The sequence below is a fragment of the Hyperolius riggenbachi genome, chromosome 8 (genome assembly GCF_040937935.1).
Source record: "Hyperolius riggenbachi isolate aHypRig1 chromosome 8, aHypRig1.pri, whole genome shotgun sequence".
Classification (NCBI taxonomy): domain Eukaryota; kingdom Metazoa; phylum Chordata; class Amphibia; order Anura; family Hyperoliidae; genus Hyperolius; species Hyperolius riggenbachi.
Window position 1 is genome coordinate 296,074,601 of NC_090653.1, and position 12,191 is coordinate 296,086,791.

The window sequence follows — 12,191 nt, forward strand, 5'->3', positions numbered from 1 at the left end:
AACATTAAACTGCCCCCCCCCCCAAAAAAAAAAAATGTAAACTACAAACTTTGTTCAGCCACGTCACAGAAAATATCCCCCTCTCAGTGCGCTCCTGCAAGCATGTCCTGCAATGCACAGAGAGGCCTGGAGGGGGCAGCATACACAGGGCAGACTCACGTCTATATCGGGAATCTCGTTCAGATCCAGCGGCCTCAGGATGTAGAATGGTTTGCTGGTTTTGTAGTCTTTGGACAGTTTCCGCGTTTCTATGACTGCTTTCAGCTGATGAGTCACTTTTCCGAACGGCCCCTCGAAGGAGGTCGGTGCAGACTCTGGAGAAAACAAAAAAGATTACCGTATGTGGGGCAGCCAAAGATTAAAGAAATCCCAAGGCGATGGTCCTATAGAGGCTGCCATGTTTTAATTTTTTTTGGCTGCCCTGCTGATCCTCTGCCTCTAATACTTTTAGCCATAGCCCCTGAACAAGCATGCAGCAGATCAGATGCTCTGACTGAAGAGTGACTGGATTAGCTGCATGCTTGTTTCAGGTGTGTGATTCAGACACCACTGCAGCCAGAGAGATCAGCAGGACTGCCAGGCAACTGGTATTGTTTAATACGAAATAAATGGCAGCATCCACGGCCTCTCAGCTCAAAGTTTCTTTGGGGGCGGGGCACCACTGTTACATTAGTGAGGATGGTACGGTTTACATATCCAGTGGCTTGCAAAATTATTTGGCCCCCTTGAAGTTTTCCACATTTTGTCATATTGCTGCCACAAACATGAATCAATGTTATTGGAATTCTACGTGAAAGACCAACACAAAGTGGTGTACACGTGAGAAGTGGAACGAAAATCATACATGATTCCAAAAGGTTTTACAAATAAATAACTGCAAAGTGGGGTGTGCGTAATTATTCGGCCCCCTTTGGTCTGAGTGCAGTCAGTTGCCTATAGACATTGCCTGATGAGTGCTAATGACTAAATAGAGTGCACCTGTGTGTAATCTAATGTCAGTACAAATACAGCTGTTCTGTGACGGCCTCAGAGGTTGTCTAAGAGAATATTGGGAGCAACAACACCATGAAGTCCAAAGAACACACCAGACAGGTCAGGGATCAAGTTTTTGAGAAATTTAAAGCAGGCTTAGGCTACAAAAAGATTTCCAAAGCCTTGAACATCCCACGGAGCACTGTTCAAGCGATCATTCAGAAATGGAAGGAGTATGGCACAACTGTAAACCTACCAAGACAAGGCCATCCACCTAAACTCACAGGCCGAACAAGGAGAGCGCTGATCAGAAATGCAGCCAAGAGGCCCATGGTGACTCTGGACAAGCTGCAGAGATCTACAGCTCAGGTGGGAGACTCTGTCCATAGGACAACTATTAGTCATGCACTGTACAAAGTTGGCCTTTATGGAAGAGTGGCAAGAAGAAAGGCATTGTTAGCAGAAAGCATAAGAAGTCCCGTTTGCAGTTTGCCACAAGCCATGTGGGGGACACAGCAACCATGTGGAAGAAGGTGCTCTGGTCAGATGAGACCAAAATGGAACTTTTTGGCCAAAATGCAAAACGCTATGTGTGGCGGAAAACTAACACTGCACATCACTCTGAACACACCATCCCCACTGTCAAATATGGTGATGGCAGCATCATGCTCGGGGGGTGCATCTCTTCAGCAGGGACAGGGAAGCTGGTCAGAGTTGATGGGAAGATGGATGGAGCCAAATACAGGGCAATGTTGGAAGAAAACCTCTTGGAGACTGCAAAAGACTTGAGACTGGGGCGGAGGTTCACCTTCCAGCAGGACAACGACCCTAAACATAAAGCCAGGGCAACAATGGAATGGTTTAAAACAAAACATATACCTATATGTGTTAGAATGGCCCAGTCAAAATCCAGATCTAAATCCAATCGAGAATCTATGGCAAGATCTGAAAACTGCTGTTCACAAACGCTGTCCATCTAATCTGACTGAGCTGGAGCTGTTTTGCAAAGAAGAATGGGCAAGGATTTCAGTCTCTAGATGTGCAAAGCTGGTAGAGACATACCCTAAAAGACTGGCAGCTGTAATTGCAGGAAAAGGTGGTTCTACAAAGTATTGACTCAGGGGGCCGAATAATTACGCACACCCCACTTTGCAGTTATTTGTAAAAAATGTTTGGAATCATGTATGATTTTCATTCCACTTCTCACATGTACACCACTTTGTATTGGTCTTTCATGTGGAATTCCAATAACATTGATTCATGTTTGTGGCAGTAATGTGACAAAATGTGGAAAACGTCAAGGGGGCCGAATACTTTTGCAACCCACTGTATATAAACCAATTAGGAAATTCAACTTTAAACATAACATGGGGTAGACACCAGCTGCTCCCGATATTGGCCTCATTTCATAAATTGCTGTGCGATTAAAAAAAAAAAAAAAAAAAAAAAAAGTTAAAATACCACATTCTGTAGATTAGAGTTTTGTGTGCCAATTCATAAAAAGGTTTACCGGTGCGGTAGAAGTTCAGTAATTTACAGAAGCCCATTGACAAAATCCTGTTCAGTAACAGCAGAAGAGTATTTATGTCTACAGTATATTATTATTTACCAATAAATCACATAACCTGGCACAGATTGGAGGATCCATCAAACCTCCAAAATAAAGTCCAATCAATGCAGTACCAATCTGGACTCGACCAATCATAACAAGAAGATTCTTCAAAAATGTCATGTTTATTTGCAGCAATTATATAGCACATACAGATCAGCACGCGATAAAGGGCCCCCCGTGCTGACCTGTATGTGCTATATAACCGCTGCAAATAAACATGACATTTTGGAGAATAATCTTGTTATGATTGGTCGAGTCCAGATTGGTACAGTATATTGTTACAAGCTGTTCCGTGCAGTGACAGCATTACAATAGTAAGAGGCATCCCAACATCCCTTTAGAATGCACGTTTGTTATACTGCTTCTGCTCATTCTGAATCTGTCTATTAGTCTTTAACATTTTATTTATTTGCCACAGCTTAGAAGAACTTCCAGGAGACATTACACATGCCACGCTTAGGTGATTTCCCCACTAGCTACTCTGCATCTTCAAACAGGAACCTAAAGGGTTTAAGGACCGAAGGGCTCCAGGGGAATCCACTTTTTTTTCCGCTCTCTCTGCTCACTGCATGGAAGGTAGAAAAGCTGGAACTGCACAACCTATCCTACCGGCCATCTGATCACAGGAACTTGCAGGAGACGGGGGCTGCTTCTATTGGCTCTGCTCCTGTCAGTCATAGCTTATCACTCTCTGCTTCTGTGAGTCTCACAGTCTCACACTGATTTCATCACACCAGAGCTGCAGCTAATATCTTGGCTTTACCGCATGTTCTAGTCTTCATGAATTGATATTTACTGACATGTGTTGAGGTAATTACCGCATAAGGTGGTAATTTACCTCACTGCTCAGTAATTTCAGCTTTTCAAGCGGTAGCAGCTTTTATGAATTGACATTTTCCTAAGTCCTCGGTAAAGTCAGCTGTTTTCTGCATTACAGAATGCGGTAATACTTTATGAATTGAGGCCAATGGCAGCAGTGACGGGTTACAGCGCTAGCTTATCCGACAGGCAGTCAGTGACCTCACTGGTGAGCGTTACCTGGCAACAGGAACTGGAAGGGGAAGCTGTGCTCTCCAGGCTGAAGAGTCCCTGCAAGACAGCAAAACATACAGACATGAAAAATCTTCATAAAGGCAACTACAGGTAGTCCCCGACTTACAAACGCCCAACTTACAAACGACCCGCCAATACAATCGGTATGGATTTTGTGAAAAAAAATGTCAAAATGGTAGTTTGAGAAAATCAATTTAAAAAGAATCAAAGAAAAAAATGGCCTTTAGGGCCCTTTTCCACTAGCGCTGAATCGGAAAGTCGCAAACCGCTAGCGATTTTACAGTCGCTACGGTTTGCTTTTTAACATAGGAATCGCGGTAGGTAATTTCCACTACCGCGATTCGTTTTTTACGGGAACGCGCGGCGGAGCGATATTTGCCGCGATTTTGCTATGCAGTGCATAGCATAGCAAAATCGCGGCCGCAAACGTCGGGAATTCGCCGGTAATTTTTTAGATTTTCGATTCAGCAATCGCTAGCGTTCAGCGTGAACGCTAGCGACTGCTAGTGGAAAAGGGCCCTTAAACTTGTATAAGCAGGTACAGAGGGCAGAGATGACATAGAGGGGGACACTGGCGGCACAGGAGGGCACAGAGGACAGAGGGGGACAGAAGTGACACTGGAGGCACAGGAGGGCACAGAGGAAGTACAGGGGACACTGGAGGGCACAGAGGAAGCACAGGGGACAGAAGTGGCACATGAGGGCACAGAGGAAGTACAGGGGGCACAAGTGACACTAGAGGCACAGGAGGGCACAGAGGAAGTACAGGGGACAGAGGTAACACTGGAGGCACAGGAGGGCACAGAGGAAGCACAGGGGACAGAGGTGACACTGGAGGCACAGGAGGGCACAGAGGAAGTACAGGGGACACTGGAGGGCACAGAGGAAGCACAGGGGACAGAAGTGGCACATGAGGGCACAGAGGAAGTACAGGGGGCACAAGTGACACTAGAGGCACAGGAGGGCACAGAGGAAGTACAGGGGACACAAGTGACACTAGAGGCACAGGAGGGCACAGAGGAAGCACAGGGGACAGAGGGGGACACTGGCGGCACAGGAGGGCACAGAGGAAGTGCAGGGGACAGACGTGACACTGGAGGCACAGGAGGACACAGAGGAAGCACAGGGGACAGAGAGGGACACTGGCGGTACAGGAGGGCACAAAAGAAGTACAGGGGACAGACGTGACACTGGAGGCACAGGAGGGCACAGAGGACAGAGGGGGACAGAAGTGACACTGGAGGCACAGGAGGGCACAGAGGAAGTACAGGGGACACTGGAGGGCACAGAGGAAGCACAGGGCACAGAAGTGACACTGGAGGCACAGGAGGGCACAGAGGAAGTACAGGGGACAGAGGTGACACTGGAGGCACAGGAGGGGACAGAGGTGACACTGGAGGCACAGGAGGGCACAGAGGAAATACAGGGGACACAAGTGACACTAGGGGCACAGAGGAAGCACAGGGGACAGAGGTGACACTGGAGGCACAGAGGACGTACAGGGGACGGAGGTGACACTGGAGGCACAGGAGGGCACAGAGGACGTACAGGGGACAGAAGTGACACTGGAGGCACAGAGGAAGTACAGGGGACAGAAGTGACACTGGAGGCACAGAGGAAGTACAGGGAACAGAGGTGACACTGGAGGCACAGAGGAAGCACAGGGGACAGAGGTGACACTGGAGGCACAGGAGGGCACAGAGGAAGTACAGGGGACAGAGGTGACACTGGAGGCACAGGAGGGCACAGAGGAAGTACAGGGGGCACAAGTGACACTAGAGGCACAGGAGGGCACAGAGGAAGTACAGGGGACACAAGTGACACTAGAGGCACAGGAGGGCACAGAGGACAGAGGGGGACAGAAGTGACACTGGAGGCACAGGAGGGCACAGAGGAAGTACAGGGGACACTGGAGGGCACAGAGGAAGCACAGGGCACAGAAGTGACACTGGAGGCACAGGAGGGCACAGAGGAAGTACAGGGGACAGAGGTGACACTGGAGGCACAGGAGGGGACAGAGGTGACACTGGAGGCACAGGAGGGCACAGAGGAAATACAGGGGACACAAGTGACACTAGGGGCACAGAGGAAGCACAGGGGACAGAGGTGACACTGGAGGCACAGAGGACGTACAGGGGACGGAGGTGACACTGGAGGCACAGGAGGGCACAGAGGACGTACAGGGGACAGAAGTGACACTGGAGGCACAGAGGAAGTACAGGGGACAGAAGTGACACTGGAGGCACAGAGGAAGTACAGGGAACAGAGGTGACACTGGAGGCACAGAGGAAGCACAGGGGACAGAGGTGACACTGGAGGCACAGGAGGGCACAGAGGAAGTACAGGGGACAGAGGTGACACTGGAGGCACAGGAGGGCACAGAGGAAGTACAGGGGGCACAAGTGACACTAGAGGCACAGGAGGGCACAGAGGAAGTACAGGGGACACAAGTGACACTAGAGGCACAGGAGGGCACAGAGGAAGCACAGGGGACAGAGGGGGACACTGGCGGCACAGGAGGGCACAGAGGAAGTGCAGGGGACAGACGTGACACTGGAGGCACAGGAGGGCACAGAGGACAGAGGGGGACAGAAGTGACACTGGAGGCACAGGAGGGCACAGAGGAAGTACAGGGGACACTGGAGGGCACAGAGGAAGCACAGGGCACAGAAGTGACACTGGAGGCACAGGAGGGCACAGAGAAAGTACAGGGGACAGAGGTGACACTGGAGGCACAGGAGGGGACAGAGGTGACACTGGAGGCACAGGAGGGCACAGAGGAAATACAGGGGACACAAGTGACACTAGGGGCACAGAGGAAGCACAGGGGACAGAGGTGACACTGGAGGCACAGAGGACGTACAGGGGATGGAGGTGACACTGGAGGCACAGGAGGGCACAGAGGACGTACAGGGGACAGAAGTGACACTGGAGGCACAGAGGAAGTACAGGGGACAGAAGTGACACTGGAGGCACAGAGGAAGTACAGGGAACAGAGGTGACACTGGAGGCACAGAGGAAGCACAGGGGACAGAGGTGACACTGGAGGCACAGGAGGGCACAGAGGAAGTACAGGGGACAGAGGTGACACGAGGCACAGGAGGGCACAGAGGAAGTACAGGGGGCACAAGTGACACTAGAGGCACAGGAGGGCACAGAGGAAGTACAGGGGACACAAGTGACACTAGAGGCACAGGAGGGCACAGAGGAAGCACAGGGGACAGAGGGGGACACTGGCGGCACAGGAGGGCACAGAGGAAGTGCAGGGGACAGACGTGACACAGGAGGGCACAGAGGACAGAGGGGGACAGAAGTGACACTGGAGCACAGGAGGGCACAGAGGAAGTACAGGGGACACTGGAGGGCACAGAGGAAGCACAGGGCACAGAAGTGACACTGGAGGCACAGGAGGGCACAGAGGAAGTACAGGGGACAGAGGTGACACTGGAGGCACAGGAGGGGACAGAGGTGACACTGGAGGCACAGGAGGGCACAGAGGAAATACAGGGGACACAAGTGACACTAGGGGCACAGAGGAAGCACAGGGGACAGAGGTGACACTGGAGGCACAGGAGGGCACAGAGGACGTACAGGGGACAGAAGTGACACTGGAGGCACAGAGGAAGTACAGGGGACAGAGGTGACACTGGAGGCACAGGAGGGCACAGAGGACGTACAGGGGACAGAAGTGACACTGGAGGCACAGAGGACGTACAGGGGACAGAAGTGACACTGGAGGCACAGAGGACGTACAGGGGACAGAAGTGACACTGGAGGCACAGAGGACGTACAGGGGACAGAAGTGACACTGGAGGCACAGAGGACGTACAGGGGACAGAAGTGACACTGGAGGCACAGAGGACGTACAGGGGACAGAAGTGACACTGGAGGCACAGAGGACGTACAGGGGACAGAGGTGACACTGGAGGCACAGGAGGGCACAGAGGAAGCACAGGGGACAGAGGTGACACTGGAGGCACAGGAGGGCACAGAGGAAGCACAGGGGACAGAGGTGACACTGGAGGCACAGGAGGGCACAGAGGAAGTACAGGGGACAGAGGTAACACTGGAGGCACAGGAGGGCACAGAGGAAGTACAGGGGACAGAGGTATTAGTATAGTAGCTCCTGTGCCGGGGTCAGAGAGGCCAGTGGGCGGATCCTGTGCCGGGGTCAGAGAGGCCAGTGAGCGGATCCTGTGCCGGGGTCAGAGAGGCCAGTGAGCGGATCCTGTGCCGGGGTCAGAGAGGCCAGTGAGCGGATCCTGTGCCGGGGTCAGAGAGGCCAGTGAGCGGATCCTGTGCCGGGGTCAGAGAGGCCAGTGAGCGGATCCTGTGCCGGGGTCAGAGAGGCCAGTGAGCAGATCCTGTGCCGGGGTCAGAGAGGCCAGTGAGCAGATCCTGTGCCGGGGTCAGAGAGGCCAGTGAGCAGATCCTGTGCCGGGGTCAGAGAGGCCAGTGAGCAGATCCTGTGCCGGGGTCAGAGAGGCCAGTGAGCAGATCCTGTGCCGGGGTCAGAGAGGCCAGTGAGCAGATCCTGTGCCGGGGTCAGAGAGGCCAGTGAGCAGATCCTGTGCCGGGGTCAGAGAGGCCAGTGAGCAGATCCTGTGCCGGGGTCAGAGAGGCCAGTGAGCAGATCCTGTGCCGGGGTCAGAGAGGCCAGTGAGCAGATCCTGTGCCGGGGTCAGAGAGGCCAGTGAGCAGATCCTGTGCCGGGGTCAGAGAGGCCAGTGAGCAGATCCTGTGCCGGGGTCAGAGAGGCCAGTGAGCAGATCCTGTGCCGGGGTCAGAGAGGCCAGTGAGCAGATCCTGTGCCGGGGTCAGAGAGGCCAGTGAGCAGATCCTGTGCCGGGGTCAGAGAGGCCAGTGAGCAGATCCTGTGCCGGGGTCAGAGAGGCCAGTGAGCAGATCCTGTGCCGGGGTCAGAGAGGCCAGTGAGCAGATCCTGTGCCGGGGTCAGAGAGGCCAGTGAGCAGATCCTGTGCCGGGGTCAGAGAGGCCAGTGAGCAGATCCTGTGCCGGGGTCAGAGAGGCCAGTGAGCAGATCCTGTGCCGGGGTCAGAGAGGCCAGTGAGCAGATCCTGTGCCGGGGTCAGAGAGGCCAGTGAGCAGATCCTGTGCCGGGGTCAGAGAGGCCAGTGAGCAGATCCTGTGCCGGGGTCAGAGAGGCCAGTGAGCAGATCCTGTGCCGGGGTCAGAGAGGCCAGTGAGCAGATCCTGTGCCGGGGTCAGAGAGGCCAGTGAGCAGATCCTGTGCCGGGGTCAGAGAGGCCAGTGAGCAGATCCTGTGCCGGGGTCAGAGAGGCCAGTGAGCAGATCCTGTGCCGGGGTCAGAGAGGCCAGTGAGCAGATCCTGTGCCGGGGTCAGAGAGGCCAGTGAGCAGATCCTGTGCCGGGGTCAGAGAGGCCAGTGAGCAGATCCTGTGCCGGGGTCAGAGAGGCCAGTGAGCAGATCCTGTGCCGGGGTCAGAGAGGCCAGTGAGCAGATCCTGTGCCGGGGTCAGAGAGGCCAGTGAGCAGATCCTGTGCCGGGGTCAGAGAGGCCAGTGAGCAGATCCTGTGCCGGGGTCAGAGAGGCCAGTGAGCAGATCCTGTGCCGGGGTCAGAGAGGCCAGTGAGCAGATCCTGTGCCGGGGTCAGAGAGGCCAGTGAGCAGATCCTGTGCCGGGGTCAGAGAGGCCAGTGAGCAGATCCTGTGCCGGGGTCAGAGAGGCCAGTGAGCAGATCCTGTGCCGGGGTCAGAGAGGCCAGTGAGCAGATCCTGTGCCGGGGTCAGAGAGGCCAGTGAGCAGATCCTGTGCCGGGGTCAGAGAGGCCAGTGAGCAGATCCTGTGCCGGGGTCAGAGAGGCCAGTGAGCAGATCCTGTGCCGGGGTCAGAGAGGCCAGTGAGCAGATCCTGTGCCGGGGTCAGAGAGGCCAGTGAGCAGATCCTGTGCCGGGGTCAGAGAGGCCAGTGAGCAGATCCTGTGCCGGGGTCAGAGAGGCCAGTGAGCAGATCCTGTGCCGGGGTCAGAGAGGCCAGTGAGCAGATCCTGTGCCGGGGTCAGAGAGGCCAGTGAGCAGATCCTGTGCCGGGGTCAGAGAGGCCAGTGAGCAGATCCTGTGCCGGGGTCAGAGAGGCCAGTGAGCAGATCCTGTGCCGGGGTCAGAGAGGCCAGTGAGCAGATCCTGTGCCGGGGTCAGAGAGGCCAGTGAGCAGATCCTGTGCCGGGGTCAGAGAGGCCAGTGAGCAGATCCTGTGCCGGGGTCAGAGAGGCCAGTGAGCAGATCCTGTGCCGGGGTCAGAGAGGCCAGTGAGCAGATCCTGTGCCGGGGTCAGAGAGGCCAGTGAGCAGATCCTGTGCCGGGGTCAGAGAGGCCAGTGAGCAGATCCTGTGCCGGGGTCAGAGAGGCCAGTGAGCAGATCCTGTGCCGGGGTCAGAGAGGCCAGTGAGCAGATCCTGTGCCGGGGTCAGAGAGGCCAGTGAGCAGATCCTGTGCCGGGGTCAGAGAGGCCAGTGAGCAGATCCTGTGCCGGGGTCAGAGAGGCCAGTGAGCAGATCCTGTGCCGGGGTCAGAGAGGCCAGTGAGCAGATCCTGTGCCGGGGTCAGAGAGGCCAGTGAGCAGATCCTGTGCCGGGGTCAGAGAGGCCAGTGAGCAGATCCTGTGCCGGGGTCAGAGAGGCCAGTGAGCAGATCCTGTGCCGGGGTCAGAGAGGCCAGTGAGCAGATCCTGTGCCGGGGTCAGAGAGGCCAGTGAGCAGATCCTGTGCCGGGGTCAGAGAGGCCAGTGAGCAGATCCTGTGCCGGGGTCAGAGAGGCCAGTGAGCAGATCCTGTGCCGGGGTCAGAGAGGCCAGTGAGCAGATCCTGTGCCGGGGTCAGAGAGGCCAGTGAGCAGATCCTGTGCCGGGGTCAGAGAGGCCAGTGAGCAGATCCTGTGCCGGGGTCAGAGAGGCCAGTGAGCAGATCCTGTGCCGGGGTCAGAGAGGCCAGTGAGCAGATCCTGTGCCGGGGTCAGAGAGGCCAGTGAGCAGATCCTGTGCCGGGGTCAGAGAGGCCAGTGAGCAGATCCTGTGCCGGGGTCAGAGAGGCCAGTGAGCAGATCCTGTGCCGGGGTCAGAGAGGCCAGTGAGCAGATCCTGTGCCGGGGTCAGAGAGGCCAGTGAGCAGATCCTGTGCCGGGGTCAGAGAGGCCAGTGAGCAGATCCTGTGCCGGGGTCAGAGAGGCCAGTGAGCAGATCCTGTGCCGGGGTCAGAGAGGCCAGTGAGCAGATCCTGTGCCGGGGTCAGAGAGGCCAGTGAGCAGATCCTGTGCCGGGGTCAGAGAGGCCAGTGAGCAGATCCTGTGCCGGGGTCAGAGAGGCCAGTGAGCAGATCCTGTGCCGGGGTCAGAGAGGCCAGTGAGCAGATCCTGTGCCGGGGTCAGAGAGGCCAGTGAGCAGATCCTGTGCCGGGGTCAGAGAGGCCAGTGAGCAGATCCTGTGCCGGGGTCAGAGAGGCCAGTGAGCAGATCCTGTGCCGGGGTCAGAGAGGCCAGTGAGCAGATCCTGTGCCGGGGTCAGAGAGGCCAGTGAGCAGATCCTGTGCCGGGGTCAGAGAGGCCAGTGAGCAGATCCTGTGCCGGGGTCAGAGAGGCCAGTGAGCAGATCCTGTGCCGGGGTCAGAGAGGCCAGTGAGCAGATCCTGTGCCGGGGTCAGAGAGGCCAGTGAGCAGATCCTGTGCCGGGGTCAGAGAGGCCAGTGAGCAGATCCTGTGCCGGGGTCAGAGAGGCCAGTGAGCAGATCCTGTGCCGGGGTCAGAGAGGCCAGTGAGCAGATCCTGTGCCGGGGTCAGAGAGGCCAGTGAGCAGATCCTGTGCCGGGGTCAGAGAGGCCAGTGAGCAGATCCTGTGCCGGGGTCAGAGAGGCCAGTGAGCAGATCCTGTGCCGGGGTCAGAGAGGCCAGTGAGCAGATCCTGTGCCGGGGTCAGAGAGGCCAGTGAGCAGATCCTGTGCCGGGGTCAGAGAGGCCAGTGAGCAGATCCTGTGCCGGGGTCAGAGAGGCCAGTGAGCAGATCCTGTGCCGGGGTCAGAGAGGCCAGTGAGCAGATCCTGTGCCGGGGTCAGAGAGGCCAGTGAGCAGATCCTGTGCCGGGGTCAGAGAGGCCAGTGAGCAGATCCTGTGCCGGGGTCAGAGAGGCCAGTGAGCAGATCCTGTGCCGGGGTCAGAGAGGCCAGTGAGCAGATCCTGTGCCGGGGTCAGAGAGGCCAGTGAGCAGATCCTGTGCCGGGGTCAGAGAGGCCAGTGAGCAGATCCTGTGCCGGGGTCAGAGAGGCCAGTGAGCAGATCCTGTGCCGGGGTCAGAGAGGCCAGTGAGCAGATCCTGTGCCGGGGTCAGAGAGGCCAGTGAGCAGATCCTGTGCCGGGGTCAGAGAGGCCAGTGAGCAGATCCTGTGCCGGGGTCAGAGAGGCCAGTGAGCAGATCCTGTGCCGGGGTCAGAGAGGCCAGTGAGCAGATCCTGTGCCGGGGTCAGAGAGGCCAGTGAGCAGATCCTGTGCCGGGGTCAGAGAGGCCAGTGAGCAGATCCTGTGCCG

The 12,191-nt window shown here is 56.2% G+C and overlaps 1 protein-coding gene across 1 annotated transcript in view; it reads right to left on the bottom strand.

The window, feature by feature from the left end:
- Positions 1 to 12,191, bottom strand: part of ARRDC1 (arrestin domain containing 1) — a 48,767-nt gene that overhangs the window by 14,116 nt on the left and 22,460 nt on the right. The window contains exons 3-4 of the mRNA XM_068249187.1: positions 3,623 to 3,673; positions 160 to 314 (exon numbers count right to left, since the gene is read on the bottom strand). Coding sequence (XP_068105288.1) covers positions 160 to 314; positions 3,623 to 3,673 — 206 coding nt within the window. The remainder of the gene's footprint in view (positions 1 to 159; positions 315 to 3,622; positions 3,674 to 12,191) is intronic.